The sequence below is a fragment of the Cyprinus carpio genome, chromosome B5, assembly GCF_018340385.1.
Source record: "Cyprinus carpio isolate SPL01 chromosome B5, ASM1834038v1, whole genome shotgun sequence".
Lineage (NCBI taxonomy): Eukaryota > Metazoa > Chordata > Actinopteri > Cypriniformes > Cyprinidae > Cyprinus > Cyprinus carpio.
The window spans coordinates 17,791,972-17,812,940 of NC_056601.1; the positions used below are offsets into that span (position 1 = coordinate 17,791,972).

Genomic DNA, 20,969 nt, shown 5'->3' on the forward strand with positions numbered 1-20,969 from the left:
CAACATCAAGAAAATTAGTATTTACCTCGTTAAGTAGTATTCTGAGAGTTTGCGTATATGCTGTTTGGGACCTTTCTCTTTGATTCTCCTATAAAATAATCTAGTTTAATTCTTTAATTTTCATTTTGAATTTATATATAGGTCTGTGTCTTATTTATAGGAGAGCAAAGGGAGGAATGGAACAGGAAAAGGGAAATGTTCAAGACCAGATTCGAACCTTTGTCCCCATCAGAGACTCAACATGTCACAAGTATGTGTTTTTAGCACAATGCATTACAGCCCAGGCAACTTGCGGGATAATTTAACAAAGCAACTGTAATATAAAATCACAACAAGACAAGAATTTTAAACACATACATACACATAGTATGTTCAAACATCTGGAAGTGTGACAAAAGTTCAGAGGCACTATCCTCACCTCTCTAATCCCTAGGTTCTACCTTCCCTCAAACCTCTAGTGACGCTCCAAAAATAGGTGTGATGCTGAATGCCACGCAACAGTATGTGACCACAGAGGCAGCAGAAAAGCTATTGAGCTATTCCCAGGAGATCCATACGCCCTGACTATGGCATTCACTCTGGAGACAGTATTCTGGGCCAAGGTCTAACAACAGTCACTGTGACACTTCAGCAGGTACAAAACCGCATTCTGTTCAGAATGGTGCATTTTGAGTGTTTGGGTGCTAATAAGGCAATTATTTTATAAATGAAATGAAATAGAAATTGTTACTCTTTACAGCAGGCTCATCCAATCCTGCTACGTCCCTGCAAAGTTCAGGTCCAACCCAATTTAACACACCTGAATTAGCTAATCAGGTCTTCTAGAACGTTCCAAGCAGGTGCATTGCCCATGGGGCAGGTTGGAGGTGAACTCTGCAGGACACTGGACCTCCAGGAACAGGATTGACATTGATTGAGTCCACACCTTCCGAAATGGGTCTTTCCAGGATAAACTAGCAAGGCTTGGTCAACCAGCTTCAAGAAAATCATGCAATCAAAGCTGTTTTTTCATAAGAGACTACACAATATAAAGGTGCTAGTTTACTATGAATTGTAGCTAACCAATTCATGTGGAGATTAAGCAAAACATTGTCTTTCATAGTAGCAATTAAAGAAATATGCTGAACTATTCAATCAGGTTAATGATATATATTCAGCCTCTACTTCAACCCTTCCAACATTAGCTCTCTATAATCGGACACAAAAAAAAGGTTCTAGTTATGGTAAACTGTACTAAACTGCTTCCACACCAGTGCCCCATTGCCCTGTGCTCCCGATATGTCCCTGTGCCATGATGTGCAGATGAATAACACCGTAAACAGGGAGAATAAGCTTTATTTTACATCCGACCTCTGCTTCCCACCACTCCCTGCTAAAAACAACAGCATTAGGCTCTAATGGATCCGCTGGAGAGCCGGGTTCACCTTGGCCATTACTCCCCAGGCCTCCGCACCCAGCGGGCAAGGCACTTCATCAGCCCCAAGGTCAACCTGATAGTTGCCCCTGTTCTCCAGCCTCTCTGATGATGCCCCTCACCCCTGGAGCGACCCGCCCCCCACCTCAGATCGCTTATGATCCCCCTGCTCTCCTTGCCCTGTCCTCTCTGGGTCCCTGGATACCACCTGATGATGAATGGAGCACAATTAGCTCCACCCGCCACAGCACTGGATTCGCCCCTACCCTCTCCATCTCCATCGCAAAAATTAGGCCGTCAAACTGGGGAACATCATCAAGCAGGGCACCAACAGGCAAGCCAATATAGCCACTATGGATGTGCACAACCACATATTTCCAAAGTGAACTAGACAGGAGGTGGTCAGCAACAAACATGCTGTATAATTAGGCTTGTCCTGAGTTCACATTCAAACATGTTTCTTAGGGGCAAAAGATATACAAAACAACATTAAAAATTCTATAAAATATAATCTGTGTCAGAGACTATGGCCTTGTGGGAAGTGCACCGACATGCAGCACAAATGCGTTTTCGGCAACTCAAGTTCAAGACCCAGTTTGTGGTCTTTTCCCAGTCTCACCCCTCGTTCTCCTACTTTACTTCCTGTAATTTTATTAAAATACATTAAATAAAAAAAAACTTATAAAATATGTAATAAATATTAATTAAAATTTGTGCTTTCAAACAACTAATGGCGATTATCGTATCAAAAATAAAAGTTTTTGTTTATATAATATATGTGTGTGTACTGTGTGTATTTATTATGTATATATAAGTACACAAACATACAGTATACATTTTGAAAATATTTACATGTATATATGCATTTGTATATTTATATTCTTACATTTTATTTTATATTTAAATATATTTAATATATAAACAATTTTTTTCTTAAATATATGCATGCATGTGTTTGTATTTATATATACTTAATAAATATACACAGTATACACACAAATTATGTAAACAAAAACTTTTATTTTGGATGTGATTAATCGCGATGAATCATTTGACAGCACTAATTAAAATAAAATAAAATAGGTTAGGAAAAAGTAAATGATTTATTTAAAGGGGTCATATGATGTTGCTAAAAAGAACACTATTTTGTGTATTCGGTGTAATGCAATGTGTTTTTGCAGTTTTTGTTTCAAAAAACACTATATTTTCCACATACTGTACATTATTGTTTCTCCCTATGCCACCTTTCTGAAATGTGTCGATTTTTACAAAGCTCATCGTTCTGAAAAGCGAGGTGTGCTCTGATTGGCCAGCTATCCAGTGCTTTGTGATTGGCCGATTACCTCAAGCGTGTGACGGAAATGTTACGCCCCTTACTATACTGTAATGACCCCCCCCTGCATATTTTGCATGTCTCTCTTTGATTCAGATAGTCAGCTCGTTAGATGTGAGCTCTATGCATGAACTGTGTTCCGATTGACATGGTCCCTACACAGTGTTCATTGCTCCATACTCCCTGAGCAGGGTAAATCTGTTGAAGTTTACCTCACTTCGGAACATTCATTCATGGATTTGCGCTGCGCAACGTCTTCACACACGGACAAGTGTGACATCATATACCTCCGTAAATAAATACACTTTAAATGGAACATATACTTTCGCTTCAAACTGTGATGTCCACTTCGCAGGGCACTTACTTTCGAATAGAACAAACGTCTGAAGCCATAAAACAAACACAAAAAATGTAAATAACAACGGAGCGTGAGGACTGGAATTGAGATCCACTGACTTATACTGTCTTTTTACGCGTTGCGTTGCGTTGCATAGCAACGCAGCGAGAATAAAAGTTATGCCATCTTTCGCTGCATGAACATTTGGGCGGCATTATGCAAATCTTCCCACATCATGACGTAGACGTGTGGGCGTGTTAGAACGAGGCGTTTTAGGAGGGCGTGGTTGACTTAACTTTTATAAAGAATATCTCTTTGGATTTGAGACTTTAGTCTTTTCAACTTTACAGATCTTCTTTATGCACCAAGAGCTTGTAACAATCCAAAGAGAAAGGAAAAATTGAAATCACCCCTTTAACATAACTTTCCCTTTAAGCTGTCAGCTTCCTAATTAATCCATTGCTGCTAAAAATAACAAATATATATTGCTTAAAATCCATATAACTTAGAGGTCCTTACAAATCAACTAGTTGGTTGTTTGACTAGGTAACCATCCCTAGAACTTACCATGGCTATTAATTTATCTCTTAAATTTAGTGTCCCATTACACTAGACAGTTCAAAATGACACCCAGTTCTCTATTACATATGAATGTGCTGAGATGCCATCTATAGTGAGTGCATGTAGACATGCTCAATTTCAAAAGTTTCCTTGAGGAATGCGCTTCTCAAAATAAATGGCAATGGCATTCCTCCACTTCGGAGACAAACATCAATACACCCTCATAATTCATTCATAAACTCTTTTCTTGGAAGCAGCTTTCCTTGTCTATACAGCACAGGTTCGGTATTTCTTTAATGTGAGCTGAGTTGCAAATGAGTTTCTCTGAGTGACGTCATCGAGTAAGCCATGTTGGGCTTACTGGCTGGTTTGAAAAAGGTTAGTGACAGCACAAACATGGATGCCCCGGTGCACCCTGAATGCTTATAGACAGATGGTTGGTAAAGCACAGTACTACCCTTAAGCCAGAACAATATGGAGAAAACCCAAACCCAGAACTGCTTTCTACTGTGCATGTTGCCGTATTTAGATGACCAAGCATAAGCACCCACCGAACAACCCATTTTATGAAGTTTCCAGCTAATCCAACAAATAACAAAGCACTGATCACCAGGATGTTCTTGTAGATAAAGAAGGTAAAGTGACAACTTAGAACAAAGTGAGAGGTGAAGGGGAGCGACACACAACCCTGCTTGGCGTGACAGACGATGAACCATAGAAGTGAGACACGGGGACATACGGACCGCACTTACCACCATCACGCGTATCCACTCAAAGTGCCAGGAAGCCAAAATATCCGCAAGGATATGGCTTTCCGGCAGCCGGCCATCCTGGGAGGGGACTGAGCCCGGCACTTGTGGACCAGAATAAATTGAGATCTTTTTAAAGCAGGGCTACAAAAGGAAAATAGTTAGACAAAAAACATTGATGGCTACTAAGAAGGCTTAGGACCCTTGAGAGAGAGAGAAAAAAAATCCACCTGATGTAAAGGCAAAAAAGAGAAATCAAACAATGAAGCTATTTTACACAACAAGACAATGCCCTGAGTGTGTGTGAAGGATTTTCTAATCTCTCTTTATTAGCCAAACATGATTAAAATGCAGTTCCTAGGAGCATCTTTCCCCTAAATAAGAAGAAAAGGGAAAAAAGCCAAGGAAAAAAAGTCAAAAGCATCTTTTACAGCATGAAGCTTTTCATCTTTTAGAGGCGCTGAGAAGAAAAGCAGCCAGAAATGCACAAACATTCTCTCTTTCTCTCTGTATTCTCCTTTGCACTGAAGAAAGCCACGTTACCTGAGGATACGCATCACATATCACAAGCTCAATAGCCCCAGAACAAGTTTTCAGTCACAGTTTTTCAAAGTAATAAAAATAATCCCTAGCACACTCTTTAGTCCCAATTACATACTGCCATGTAGCTATCGCCCAGATCAACCCCCTGTCTCCGCTCGGCTCGGTTTAACCCTCCGCGTAATATCAACAGATAAGGCTCACTTGTAATGCTAGATTCTAGCGGACATAAACGTGCATGAATCAGTATCAGATTGTCAGCTTTTCACAGTACAGAGAGGTTAGTTTGCCTTTTCTCCCTGCTAAAGTGGCAGCGGCGTGGTGGAGAAAGTAAGAAGGAGTAGGCTAAACTCTTAAAACAAGGTCAAGTCCAAAAATGGAGCGAAGAAAGAAACAGAAGAAACACAAGATATTTTATTTATTTAATTTGCTCATTTTATTTCTCTTGCTAATTTTTTCCCTTCTATTTCTTTTGCTTACAGGACATTTACATTTAACACTGTATGCACTAATACAGTGGATGAAAAAGAAATCTCCAATGTTACACTTAAAATACAAAATATAAGTAACTGCATGTACTTGCAGTTAACATTAAATAGTTAACTGTTTACAGTTACAGTCAAAAATATTTAGATAACTGAAGGAATTAGTATGAAATTTAGATTTTATTTTTTTTGTTTAACATTTAGTTTATTCAATATACAGTGGTGGCCCCAATTATTAGAACACTTGGCATATTTAAGAGGTCTCAGTTGTTTTTGTTAAACTGGCCAAAAGGTTGACATACCAAATATTAAAGTTAAAACTGGATGAAAACAGTGTGACTAAATTCATCTGATTTTGTTTTTCTGTGCTCAGAGAAACCATCTGCATGTTTCATGAAATGAAATCATTTTTTGGAGGCAAAAAGGTCAATATTTTCAGATCTGTCAGGTGTTCTAATAATTTTGGCCACCACTGTATGTTAATTATGTAGTCTGAAGAATGTTTGGACAATGACAGCTGAAAAGCGTGATGAAGCATGAATCCAGTAAATATCTCCCAACCCTGTCAACACAATAGTGCACTACCGTTTAAAAGTTAGGGGTGAGTACTTTTTTTTGGACTAGGAAATGCATATTAGAATGATTTCTGAAGGATCATGTGACACAGAAGACTGAAATAATATCTGCTGAAAATTCAGCTTTGTCATCACAGAAATAAATTGCATTTTAAAATACAAAACAATTAGTTTTATTGTCATTTTTCATAATATTACTGTTTGTACTGTATTTTTGATCAAATAAATGCAGCCTTGGTTAGCTCCAAGAGACATAAAAACCCCATGGTATGAATGGTAATGCACATACTCTTCAACTGGTGTTTATAGTTAGCTACCAGAACTATAATCATTTACCATCCTATAGCACTGATATTTCAAGTTAACTTCACTGCCCCCTTGAGTTCTGAAGTTTCTAACCACCACAGTCTACTGCACGCTTTACAGTGTCAGACAAGTGTCTGCATTTACATTTTTGCACAGTATATTTCTAGCCTAAAATCTAAACTTACCTTTATTAATTCACAAAACAGAAACCGACAAGCCTTTGACAACACAAGATATCCTGTTTTTTTTCTTATTCTCTGTCACTGTTTTGCTTCACATTCATATTGAATGTTTGTTTATTTATAAGACGTACAGCATACGGTTACATGCCATCTTTAATATCCAGTCGAGCAGGCAGCACAATCACGCACACTTCCTAACAGCTGTTGGGCATGTAAGGAGGCGTGCGTGAGTTGTGGTAAGCCTGTGAGCATGACATGATTGCAGTGTGTATCTTATCTGGGGCGGCTCCTCCTCGGGCTGTGTGTGTGTATGTGTAGGACCATTACTCCAGTGCCCAGCCATGCGTACACTCCTAATCTCAGCACTCTTTCACCCTCTCTCTTTCGCTCCCTGGAGACACTGGTGCTATCATCCTGGCTGCTTCTCAGACGGAGCACTAGCGCTGATTATCCCTCCGTACTCCGCTCCGGACACATGTACGCACAACAACGGTTCTAATGACATCACCCAAACCCAAATACTGTAGCTGAACCATCAATTAGCATGTGCAAAAAAAAAAACTTGTTGGAACAACAAAAATAATTAACAGACAATGAATTGGAAAATGTAGTGCATGTTACTGAAAATATAAAAATACAAAAAAAAAAAAAAAAAAGTAGATGTTTGGGAAATGTCCAGCCTGCTCTTTTTCATGCAGTTAAAATGAATGCAAACTGGAGGTTTCAATCTTCAAAGAGACAAAATAACACCATAACAGTGGTCCATACAACTTTTGCACTATATTCCAAGTCTGTTGAAGTCTTTGTGAATGATTTGTTCACAAATCAGACTGATTTGGTTCTTGAGTTAAACTTTTGTGACTGACTGGTCACAAAAGTTTATAGGTGAATAATGACTTAATGACTTATATAATGACATAAACTATTTGTGTATTACTTTAGAAGACTTGGACTATAGCAAATGAGTCATATGAACAACTTTAATGATACTTGTATGGTGCTTAAATGGACAGTTCACCCAAAAATTACAATTCCATCATTAATTACTCACCCTCATGTCGTTCCAAACCCGTAAGACCTTCGTTCATCAGAACACAAATTAAGATATTTTTGGTGAAATCTGAGAGCTTTCTAACCTTACACAGACAGCAATGCAACTACCACATTCAAGGCCAAGAAAGGAAGTAAGGACATTGTTAAAATATCTGTGGTTCAACCTTAATTTTATGAAGCTACGAGAATACTTTTTGTACAAAGAAAACAAAAATAACGACTTTATTCAACAAATTCTTCTCGTCCATGTCAGTCTTCGACAAATGTTCGCAACACAACCACAACACATATTTTAACAATGTCCTTACTACCTTTCTGGGCCTTGAATGTGGTAGTTGTGTTGCTGCCTACGGAGGATCAGAACACTCTTGGATTTCATCAAAAATATCTTAATTTGTGTTCAGAAGATGAACAAAGGTTTTATTGGTATGGAACAGCATGAGGGTAAGTAATTTATGACAGAATTTTCATTTCTGGGTGAACTAACCTTTTAAGCATCTTTGTAAAGCTAAAAATCCATCATAAATGCATAGAAAAGAGTGACCAGCACATTATTCACATTTTCGCCTTTTGTGTTTTACAGAAGAAAGCAAGTCCTGTAGATTTGTAATGACATGAGGATGAGCAAATGGTGACAGAATAATAATTTTAAGTGAACTATTCCATTAAAAACAACACTGCAGTATATCTCAAAATATTATCAGAGCAAGAAAGACTAGGCCTTCCAGCATCTGCTTTATGACAGGTGAAGTTTAGCTGCATAAAAATAATGAACAGTAATGAAAATACAAATCCTTCGCAAACTTTCTTTGGGAAAGTGGGTGCACACAAGTGTGAGACAGCTGTGCCACAAGCGGAGCGTTAGACATGTTATCGTAGCGTACCCAATGCTACTCCTTAATTCCACACTAGCATATTTGAGAGAGGTTTAACAATGTGAGGCACATTCATTATCACCTGGATAATTACCTGCCATTCTGCCTGTGTGTTTACATGTGTTTGGTGGAGCAGGTGTTAAAATATTTTGGCTGTTATTGCTGGGGTTGCTGATGAATTTGGTGGAGTCGGCGAGCTCTCCAGAGAGCTTTTCAGCACTGTAAACACACATGGACACATTCACATGCACACACACTGGCACTAGCCTGGCAAAGAAAAAAGGAGAAGTGTGTGGCAAGCATATGGCTTACACAGTTGATGTACCCAGAATGCTTTTGCATACATGGCCATCCAAACTGAGTTTAACCCAAAAATTCAATCTGAATGTAGCAGCAGGAATTCCATTCCCAAACTCATTTTTGTAGACCTGCTAGCTTGGATTTTCACATTTTGAAGAAGATGGAATATTGAAGAGGTCATGGTTGCGCTTGAGGCATTTCACATCTTAAGCTCTTAAAATTTTTTATTTGTTTTAGTGAACATGTACTCAGGTAATTCATGTTCTTTATTGCTAATGTTGATTTAGTGAAAAAAGTGTCGATTTTTATTTTATTGTGTAGATTTGTACTTTTTTATCTAACAAGTAAAATTATCAAACTAACTCGTAGAGTAGCAAACTACTATTTTAAAAGCTAGTTGAACTTCTTTAAATTATGATTTCAAAGCAGCTTCCCCAACACTGACTTGATTTCTCATAGGTGCACTGCAAAAATCCCATGTTTTAAAACACTTTTACAGTGTCACTTGCACTAACCTTGCTTTCACCTGATCTTTCCTCTCTTTTTCTCCCTCCCTTTTTCTTGTTTTGGAACCAATTGCCTACTTGGGCAAAACAACTGAGCCGTCTCCATCAATTAGTCTTGACTTTGGACTTCCATTAAGAGTAATTGACTAATATCTGCAGTGAGTCTGAAGAAAGACACTTTTAACTATCACGAAACAGTTTGTTAAGTAAGAACACATGTCTTGGCTCATACTACGCCTGCAAGAGGTCCCCAGTCCAATGCAAAACAGGTGCCTGCCATGTAATACCACATTTAGCCCCTGGAGCAAAGGTTATCCAGCTAATAGCTTCCTAGTGGAGGCTAAGGAAGAGCTGAAGACTAGGCCTGGCCTAAACATCTGGGACATATTGCACATACTTACAACATATGCTTCAGGTTCAATTAAAATGAGCCCTTGGCACATTTGTCCATTTTTTTCTTCCTTCATCCAGTTTAAGTGGACCTTCCCTGATGTGATCTCAGTATTTTACTGCTTGAACAAACAGAGGAGGTAATGAGAATGTGAGGTCATCAACAAACTGACATGGAGAAGAAAGTAAAGAGACGTCGATGGGGAAAAAAAGAAATACAAAGTAGTGTTGAGGAGGAACTGAAAGTATGACAGTATTTGAGCTTTTTTCTTAATAGTGTTGCTTACTAACAAGCTACTTTTTCTAACTATTAGCATTGTAGACTGATATATTCTGCATCACTGTTTTTTTTCCTCACATTGCTTTTGTGAGGCCTTTGTCATCTGTAGCACCTGTAATTCTTATTCATTTGAATGAAATAAACCTTATTAACAGATAAATTTCTACAAATAAGAAAAATAAAAAAAAGTTTATTGATCAAATAAATGATTCGGGTGTGTGTTCACGGTGTGTGTGTGTGTGTGTTCACTGCTGTGTGTGTGCACTTTGGATGGGTTAAATGCAAAGCACGAATTCTGATTATGGGTCACCATACTTGGCTGTATGTCATGTCACTTTCATTCACCATTTTAAGATAAATATATATTTAAATGCTTGAATTTTTACCTTTATTTGTGTGCTTTCTAATTCATAAATAAATATTACAACTGATTTCAACTGTCATCCTAAATCATTTGTGTTCCATATTAATGTTTTAATAGAGCGTAACACTGACCATCCAACAAATGAATCACACAAATAAAAGAAAAAAAAAAAAACAGTACTTGAAAGTTGCTAAGAAAAATTAAAAATAATATTATATATATTATAAGTATTAAATGTCACATTAACAATCGATGTAAGCTATGAAGCATTGAGAATTAAGCAATCAAATTTTAAATAGTTATGGTACAACAAAATTCTTAATTCAGCGATATTTAGTAATTAATATTTATTTTTTTTGTGTAACTTCTTGTGTTGCAAAAAAATTAAACATACATTTAGTAAATTTTTTGGTAGTTTAATAATACCTGAACTGTAGTTTTCCCACGCTGGTCTAATAATTCAAAGTAAAACAAAACAAAACTAAACTATGCAAACGAGAAGGAGAAAGGACAAAGAGAGGACAAGTAGCCCTTTTCAAGCTTCCGTCCTCTCAACTGAAGCTAATCTGACACAAAGAACAACAGATCCTTGACAACATTAATACAGATATTCAGTTCATTCTTCTACATTCCACACACTGTACGTACACTTCACGCTCTTTATAAGTCCACTTAGGAGAAATGTCAAGAAGATGTCAAAGGTTATGTTTTCATCATAAGTCTACACTGCTCCAGAAATGTTCTTGTTGACATTCTTGTTGTCCCATTTCCAGACAAAGTGCTATAAGCACATAAGTGCTGGTATTTTGGCAGGCAATAATATGAATCTGCCTACTCAGAAATATTTAAATGCTTCCTCACAAAAGCTGCTGGGGCATTTGGCTTGCGGTCATTTGAATGCTATTAATTGCACTTCAAAGGCCTTGAGAAATATCAGAAGCTCAACATAGAGACCCTGAAGCCAAGTTTATTTATGCCTATGTGATTCCCCTTTATTCTGAGTAGAAAGGAAACATGTACTGCAACTCTGTAGACAGACTAGCTGTGGAACTGGACTCTACGAAATGTGGCCGAAAGCATTAAATACACAAGAAAACAATAACCTACTGGTATCTGAGTGAGGTCAAACACAATAAATAATACCTTTTCATTGCATTTCACTTTAGAGAAGAGCGTTTGAGCATTAAATATACATCTGTGTTGGAATACATGTTTGTGAGTGGCACCGATAATTACCTTGTCATCTCTGTCAAAGTCTTCCTCCTCATCCTCCAGCAAATCCTCCACAGCTTGCTGATGTGCATTGTGAAGAGAAGAACAAAAGAAAAAACAAAAACAAAGAGAAAATCAATTTCACATGTACACTTAGGAACATCTCCACATCTTCAAGTGAAAACAAATGATAGCACACAGTCCTTGGATAGAAAGCAAACCCTCCGAGTGTGACCTCAGTCGCTAAAGTCATCAGTTGTGTCCTCTTGTCCATAAGGTTAAAACCTCAATAGCGCCTCTGGCAAAAGAAGGCTGATGACATAGAACGTTAACTATGTGCTTCAGTGGACCAGATCCAGGCCAACAATGGTCCCTTCAAAACCCCTTCAGGTTTTTATACTTAACTCAAGCACACAAAGAGCCGTATGCCCATGACCTCGAGAAATGCTGCTGGCTACTCGATTCTCCCAGAAGAACATGCTAACACAGACCAGTGAAAATGATGCAAAGAGTGATGCAGAGAATATTGAGAGCAAGATAGAGAGCAAGGAATCAACAAATGTTTAGATAAACATTGATTTCATTTTGCAATCTAGAAAAACTGCAGGCTCAAAAGCTTGAAAGAATCAATTATTTGCTTGCTTACATCTGAGAATCATCAGTGGTTCTTGCAATAGAAACAGTTACTATTATTCATACAGTAAGTTGTGCTTTTTTTAATTGCTGTCTAAACAACCAGAATTTTTCCACCTAGAAGAGCATACAAATGTTACTTTATCATGATGTACTGAGGTGATAAACCACTTCATAGCATAGTAGCAACACACTACACAACCACTCAGAACAACTTATCAATTTATAGCAACCACTAACAACTTCACACAACATCATAGCCATGGGTTTTGAACAGACAAGCACTATTTAATTATTTTTTTTTTTTTGCAAAATTTAAAATAACTTCTTGCAGTGCTAAAAGGATCAAATAAACCAAAATGTATAATGTTCACATCACTTTCATTTGTTCTTGGGAAACTGCAGTCACTGTTAGAATAAGAGCTGTTTATAGAATAAAAAATATGCCACATGTGATTTAGTCTCACAAACAGAAAAAAATCCTTCCTGTGTGAGCTAGTAATTTGGCGGCATTAATTATTCAGATCTCATTGGCTTGTTAATCAGAACTGTAGACACCAAAATAATCAGACGATATGTTGGCACACAAATAAAGAGTTTATCTCGGTCAACTGAAAACATTATATTTGGCCTCAGTGGCTTATGGGAACCCAGAGGAGTGTGTATCACATGTCTGTTTTTGTTGCCGGAGGACTGAAAAGACAGATCATTATTTCTCTTCTTGTGGTTCCTCCTGTCAATCCCGCATCAAAGCTTCAAGGTCATGTGTGTGCTATTTACATACGACAACTCGGGCATCTGAAAACACCAAAAAGCTATCAAGGGAGGAATACATCTTCTTTTTGATGATTTTTTTTCTTTTTCTGGCTCCGTGCATTTCATCAGTTTTTTTGTGACATCCAAAAATTGTTACTTAGCAAACAATAGCTTTTGTTCCTTTGTTTTGTCTAAAAGAGAGTGTATGGCTGCTATAAGCCTCTTATGTAAATGCAGCCTGCGGCAGAAACAAAAGGAGGGTTCAGGATAGATACACGCAGTGTTGTGAGGAGACTAGCGATGGTGTTTTGCACTAGCCTAATAACACACGGATCGACTCGTAGAGCGATGTTGCTCCGGCGCTAGGTTAGCCAGAGGTCATAGGCTGGGTAGAGGAACTTGGAGGAAGTTGTACTTCAAGGGCCATGGTAGCATAAACTTGAAAGTTTGGCAGTCAATATGTCTCACTTGCAGACTGAAATTCTGTCTAAAATAGCATCAGAGCCAGACTTTAAGTCCATTGTTTGGCCTTTCGGGTAGCAGCGGCACCATCTCCACACCAGTTAATGCATTTTCTCTTGCCTTCTGCCATGAGTGGAGGAAGAACCGTGCTATCTGCGCTTTTAATTCTAACCTTCCCCGAGACAGGTGTGCTGGGAATAGACGCCCTAGCTAGACAAGCCATCCAACATGAAGATATGCACTTTCATTTTTTTTCCCTGCCTCTCAGCTCTCGCGCTCTCCCCTCCTCCAGCTCTTCTTTGAAATGTGAGACATCTCTAGCGTCTCCAGCTGCTCAGGGGCTGGCCCTGCTTTGTGTGCCGCGTGTGGACCAGAGGCCCGGGAGAGCTCAGGCCTGGAAGGCTGATAAGGGTTCTCGCCGGAGCACATCGAGCCCAAACAGCCTCTTCACAGGCTGTCAGAGCCCTGCTGGTCAGAGGGAGGGCTTGAGTTTTTGCCAGCACTGGCTGACTGTGGTCTGACCTCTGCAGGGGCTCGAGTCAAATAGTACGACTATTGGCGCTCGAAGAAACTCTGCCGGTTCTGTTTGGGCGAAGTGTTACGTTTCAATAAAAGTGGTCACGATTCAAACATGAGGACAATGGGCAAAATAATTGCTGGGATGTGTGGGAGGGGGACGGAGCAGCCAGTACGTCTCTTTGGGGCTGAGTTTTACGGGGCACACGGTCCGGCAAGAGGACGTGCCAGGGTCGTGTGTATCCAGAAGCCGTGGGAGTCAACGGTGCTGTCAGTCCCATGGCCCGAGCTCTACTGTAATCCGCAGCAGCCCTGAACCCACAGGACCCAGAAAAACACTCTGGCTTTCTGTTCCGTAAATAAAACCCTGGCTTCCCAAGACAAGCCTGCGTCAACAATGGCAGCAGCAGCCGTGACAAAAATCACACGGCGCTGCATGTTGTTAGCAAAATCATGGGTACAAAAGTTCACAAAGACGAAGTTCAGGAGCTGCCAAAGTTGCTCCCCGCCTCGCCTCCAACCTCGCCTGCGAGCCATGGCAGCACGGGGGAAATCAGCAGGGCAACAAACGCTGCCAGTTCAAAGTGACGTGACCTTTTGATTTTGTCACCTGTCAGGGGCTGGCACGGAGGAGCGGAGACGTGTCTGCCAGGCGCGGGTGAAACGCTGTCTCGCTAACGGGGGCACGGCGCTGGAAGAGGTGGTACCACTGAGGTGGATTAAAGGCCTAGAGCACCTCTCGGCTCTTCTTCTCACTCTTCCTCATCCTCTCCCGGCCCTGCCGTCACACTTCTTGCTTTTTTGTTGTCCCTGTTGAGCCTGCAGCTGAAACACCAGCCTGAGAGTAAGACAAGCTCTACCATGAAGCGCCTCTAGGAGCACGGCTGGCAGACAGACTCTCGCTCTGGTTCTCTTTATGTTGTCGTTTCGTGATTGACACTGGAGGTGGGCTTGACAGGCCTTCGTTTCCCCCCACAGCAGCCCACCTGTACCAGCGTATCCTTTATTCATGAAGCTCCATCCAGGCTGTTTGTTTTTCAAATTACACACACTGGTAGAAAAAGACAAAACACTACTCAAACCAGACAAAACAAAAGGTGGGAAAAAGTTTATTTGCTAACTTGTTTTCTGTGCCATGCAAAACACTGACACTGTTAGTAGTCAAGATATAAACAAACAGACTAAAAACAAACAGCTACAGATTTGATCTTGTCAGTCTTCATATGTTTACGAAAATATTAAACTAAAGGTGAAGGGTAATTTATTCACCACTGGCAGCATCAAACGAAATCGCAAAACTAACTGTTTACAAACTGGTCTCCCAAACACGTCTACCGGCCTGTCTTTTTCAGAAAACAAGGAATCTCACCCTTCCAATCACAGCATTAGTTGAACCAGACATTTACATGATGGATCACTCAAACAAATACAGTAGTGTTCATGCTCATTGAAAAGTCTTTTGCATGGGATTAAAAAAAAAATGTTTAACATATACATTTTCACACATTTCACCTTCAAAGTTTGCATGAAATATAAATTCATCCCATCTACTTTTTTAATGCATGTTATTAACCTTATTGTACACAATTCATTCATTCATATGTTTGAATATTGTTTACCTTATTTTATCATCAAAATGTTGAAATGTCAGACTTTTCTCTGTTGATGCATGCTTAATTATCCATTTTACACAGATGTACATCCCAACATACAAAAAAAAAATCACTACAACCATTACATTGTTACTTTAAATGAGGGACCTTGTTCTTTATAACATCTCTTATTGAAAACATGTTCAAATCCTGTTCACCATGGTTGACAGGTGGTTGTCTACAGGCACAAGTCAAAGGATGACTCAGCTGCCTTCTTCAATGTAAGTCTATTTTCAAATATTTTATCATTTGCCAAGTAAAAGTCTGATCACATTGAAAATATATCACATCTCTCCACAATAAACTACAAATCATTATTGCCCATTTCATAAACTGTGAGGGATAAGTTAGACGTTGATAACTGAACTGAATTTTTTCCCTCAATAACTATTTTTAACATAAAGAAACATAATCTTATAGAATCATAAAACTATTTTTGTTAAATTGAATTCATTTTCAACATTACAGCATACATACGAGAAGAAATATCTTGTGTTGCACAGTTGGGGCCTTTAGGCTGAGAACCACTGATTTTGCTTAAAACCTTGAACCCAAATATGAGCTGCAGCAATGTTAAAAAAAAAAAAAAAACAGGCTGTGAAAAAATAATTAACCTTTTAAAATATGCCATAGGAAAATGGAGAAACTGTGAGCTTGCTAGAGGACACGGTGAGAGTAACCCTGACAATTAAGACCCTCTCACCCACCACTGACAAGGTTGCCGAGAAAGAACCTCGAATGCCTAATTGCGCTTCAGCTGGTGAAAGAGACGTCACTATGTTCCTCCAGCTCTGACAGTATATGCTATAATTAACACCTTCAAAACATCTGGTAAACTGTTTTCCAGGCCAGTGAATTCAGCAGCCCGGGTCTTCTAGGGCCAGCCATGGGCTTCACTCCCCTCCATTCACACACCAAGCTGTCCTATGCTTGACTGAGCCTCAGCGGCCACACTGAAGCCCACCCGAACGCTTCCAGGTCTCCAAACAAAAGCAGCTGAGGGGTGGTTTTAGGGTGGTGAGGACTGCCTCTCTGCAGGAGGTGAGCAAGCCACTGACAGCTGCTGTCAGAACAGCTTGGCTAGCTGTTTCGATGCTCCCTTAACTTCAGGTAAAGAGAGGCGCGTTTGCACTCCCTACCAGTTGGGGGCTCTTCTAAAAGCGCTGGAGACAGTGGAGCAGCTTTGTTTAGAGAGGAAACCTAGTGGCGCTTCAGAAATCGTAGCTTTCCATCACCTGCTGATGATCGACAGGCGTAGTTCAAAAGTCACATCCCTTTGTCTTGCTTCTAAACCCGTGTTTATTTTTCCATTGTCTATTCATTCTGACACAAAAAACCAATACCATGGCACTGCGCACAGCCAGGGTAGCTAAGCTTCTGCTGATTTAAAACAACGGTTTGGGAGTGTAGTCTTGTGTTTAGTGCACAGCCATTCCAGATGGTAAAAAGGATCTTTAACAATAACAGGCCGTGACAGCGAGGTCAGGTATCTGGTGGAAGGGTGGCAGGCGGAGAACAGCAAAAGAATACGAGAGTCAGGGGTCAGCTGTCTACAGGTTAAGAGTTGAGCTGGCATGTCACATCTAGAGGTAACAAGTCCCTTCAAGAAATGTGACAGCTGAAAGTGGGTTTCTGTTTTCCCAGAACATACTAGGCTGGCAACATCAGGGGTAAAACAGACAAGAGATAATATACGGTCACCCTGAAGAGGGTTGATTTTTAATAATAACCATCTATTATTCTGTGATAAAGACTGCTTCTTAATAAAAAAATTAGTGTTTTTTAAATGTCAATATTGATTTAATATTATATGCAGAATTAATATTATTAATATTTGTCCCACAACCCTGAAAAATAGAATTTGGATAATATATGGTGGTGGTCAATGTTTAATTGTATATTTATAGTAAATAAGCGAAACTTGTTAAAAAATATTTTAAATATATATATATTAATGGCATTATATTAATAAAAGTGTGTACGTGCGTGTGTGTGTGTGTGTGTGTATGTATGTATATATATATATATATATATATATGTGTGTGTGTGTGTGTATGTATTGTGATACAATGTAATGAAAATGTAATTAAAAAATTAGTCTCTGATGTAATAAAAAGAAAGTGATTATAACTAAAGCTGCAAAGTCTATTAAGAAAGAGAGAGAGAGAATATGACTGTAAGAATTCTTCTGTGCAGCTTTTGTTCATACCTAGAGTCTCACTTTTACCCTCCTTTTCCATGCATACAGAATATTTGAGCGCACACGATCATCCACTGTTTTTTGTGCATGAGACATGCTGCACCACATTACAAAACCATGCGATGCTGATAGTCAGATGTCATACAAACACTTGGAAAAGTTTCAGAGTAAGTTTTGCCATCTAGGCTGGGCAGCATCTCCGTTTCTCATTTCTTTCTGTCTCAGTGAAAAAAAAAAAAAAAAGCTTGGACTGTTGGAGCACCACAGCCTGCATTTATGTGTCAGCAGGTTTAGCGCAGAGCTACAGTTAGAGTTATCTGAAATGACATCCTGCCAGCCACAGGGAGCCTGGCATCTAAAGTGTAGTGACGAAAGCATGAATGGGACACTTCCACTGGGGGAATATTAGTCCTTTCAAAAGTACATCAGTCCTCTGAGTGTGTATTTATAAAAATAAAGCACAAACTGTAAACTCAGAAAGCATGGGTTTACTGTATGTAAACGGCTGCATCGCTTTCAGATAACAAGCTAGCAGCCAACAAACAGTTTTAAGCTTCAAGTGACATATATATATATGTATAAATATATATATATATATATATATATATATATATATATATATATATGTATAAAACAGCTAACAATAACAGCTTATAGGAGTGAACAAAAAAAATGAATGACATCAGGTACTAATCATTACACTTAAAGACACCTAAATTCCTTCCCCTTAAGTTCATAGTAAAGTACAGGGAAACAGTGTCCAAGCTCAGGCTCATCAGTGAGTTTGAGGCTAATGGAAAGCATGTGTGTGTGTGTGTGTTTACTGTTTCTGAACTCTCTTGCTCTCACCAGCCCGTGTGTTGTGGTTACAGTCGTCAAAATGCAGAACAATGGACTGTTAGCGAGCAGAGGAAATGTGGATAGAGGAATAACGGGTTAACCTCAGACTCTAGCCCTCTCATGTGTCTTAAATCAACAGGTCCTGACAGTATCACCTCTGACCCATTACCTAGTTCTGAATCCCTAACTTCTGACCCAACTGGCTTTTATAACAATGAAAGAAAGCACACACTTCACTAAATCATCACACGAGCTCATTACACATAAAAAGTCAAATATATTATTAAAATACATCATAAAGTAGTGTGTGTGTTATGATGGATTTTGCTTCTTTATGATATTTACCATGATTATCGAAACATGCAATTCCATTGCATATATTATACTGCAGTATACGTAAATATAACATAAACCCATTAACATTTGATTAAACATTTACCACCAGAGCTTGAATAAAAAAAGACATATCAAAAAAGGTTTTTCAATTTGATCTTCCATTAAAATATATTGATTTAGATTTTTTTTATATAAATTATTGACTTTTATCTAAACCCAGGAGGAAAAGTGTATCAGTATTGACATGGTAAATAACAAATACACAGACAAGCCTACATAAATGAATCACAGAGCTGGTGAGCTTTTGCGTTTCTGCAAACAATGTCGCCATCTACAGGACAACATGATTACAGTACAGACACTTTCTTAAGGTCCTTCAGTTCTTGCAACTTTTTTTCGGCACCTATTCTTTGCAAAATTTAAACAAAGAGTGTCTCATAAAGTAGACCTTATAACAGTGAAACTTTGATTGCTTATATTCAGGACACTCAATAAATGTAGTTCATATGCTTGTCCCATTTAATCAAAGGATATCCTAGATATTTCAGATATGTATAATGGGACTATTCCTGGTAAAAACGTATGTATACCCTGAAATAGTGATCTACAATTAATTTACTATTTTGGGTGGTCACGATTTTATTCAAGTCCAAAGTTTTTTTTCAATGACTGTATTATACTGTATAATTCCATTCAATGGCCTTCAAGGTGAGCTCATTTTATACCTCTGTTTCACTGATTCTTTAAGCCCACACATTTTAAACAGCAGCTTAAAATGACAAAAAAATAAACAACAGAATCCAAGCAACACTGTAATGAAAGTGCTGCAGAGCATTTGGACACTTTCTAAACATGATTTAAAACAAATGTCCTCTTCAGAATGACACTGTGCTGACACTTTTTAATTAAAATATTTAAATAAATAAACAGCTTGGAGTGCCATGCAGAAATGCTTGAGTTCCCACCTGTTCCGTACTTAGAAAAACAATCATTTTCAAAAGTTTTTATGAGTGCTGAATGAGACAAAATAGTTGGAATTCTAACAGGTTTTTTAATATTTAAAAATATTAACTACAGAAAGAAGAGTGCATTTAAATGTACTAGATAGAAATACAGGTGCAGGTCGGTGTGTGACAGAACTCACCACATCTCCGTGTCTCGTGTCCTTCCCTAAAGCAATGAGAATGTAGTTCCAGGCCAGCAGCATCAGGAGAACCAGAGGGACCATATAGAGCTCAAAATTCCACACAACCAAAACGAAAAGCTACAGAAAGAGAGAAAATGAATGAACAAACATAAGGAAAGGACATCATTCTGAAGATGTGTTTATAAAACACATTAAAACACATCAACAATCATTTGATTTAGGTTCTAAACTATGTCAGTTTTTGAAGAAAAAAAAATTAGAAAGCTCAAAAAGAACAACGTTTGTGATTTATTGTAACTTTTTCTATTATTTTTGGAAAACTGTTAGAAAATGTAATTTCTCTAATCTCTAAATTTAATTTCTTCATATCTAAATTCGTTTTTTTATTGGATACCTTCAGAACACCTGACAACCAGTAATACATAACAGTAACACAATGATTATTTTTCACAGTCTGTCATGTGTGAGCACACACAGATGATGCTTTTAAAGTCTTTCGGTGTGAAAATACAATGAATGAGTCAATCATCTGCAACAAAATCTCATTCTCCTTAAATAACATTATAAAGGCTCAAAACATAAAGCAAAAAGCATGTTTTTGGTCTTGCTCTATAGTAAATGTGACCCTACTGCCCATCACCCCACGGCTTTAACCAAATGTTCACATACTCCGCAGAGGGAACCAGAAGCTGACCGTAAAAAGGATAAAACGTGGTGTAGCAATTTAATATTTTTCTTTTTTAGCTTTATTTACTGACAAAAAATCTTTATATACTGGAATCTATCTCATATGAAACTTCACATTTTTGAAAGAGCTGCAAAATACAATGAATAGAGCCAAAAATATTTTCTAGTAAAGCCATTAATCCAAACTAAATTTGAAAAAGTAAAACAAATAAATGCACAAAAACCAAACTGAAAAATCTCCATGCTGTTTCTGTGAGACATATTTAGAGCTAAGCAAA

The 20,969-nt window shown here is 38.4% G+C and overlaps 1 protein-coding gene across 6 annotated transcripts in view; it reads right to left on the bottom strand.

The window, feature by feature from the left end:
- The window catches only part of mctp1a (multiple C2 domains, transmembrane 1a), a 165,898-nt gene that overhangs the window by 21,889 nt on the left and 123,040 nt on the right, over window positions 1-20,969 (bottom strand). For 4 of the 6 annotated variants that reach the window (XM_042724640.1, XM_042724639.1, XM_042724643.1 and 1 more), the window contains 3 exons: window positions 20,002-20,121; window positions 11,487-11,543; window positions 4,398-4,499 (listed from right to left, as the gene is read on the bottom strand). In XM_042724640.1, the coding sequence (XP_042580574.1) occupies window positions 4,398-4,499; window positions 11,487-11,543; window positions 20,002-20,121 (279 nt within the window). The remainder of the gene's footprint in view (window positions 1-4,397; window positions 4,500-11,486; window positions 11,544-20,001; window positions 20,122-20,969) is intronic. The other 2 variants (XM_042724642.1, XM_042724641.1) reach the window with 1 other exon arrangement.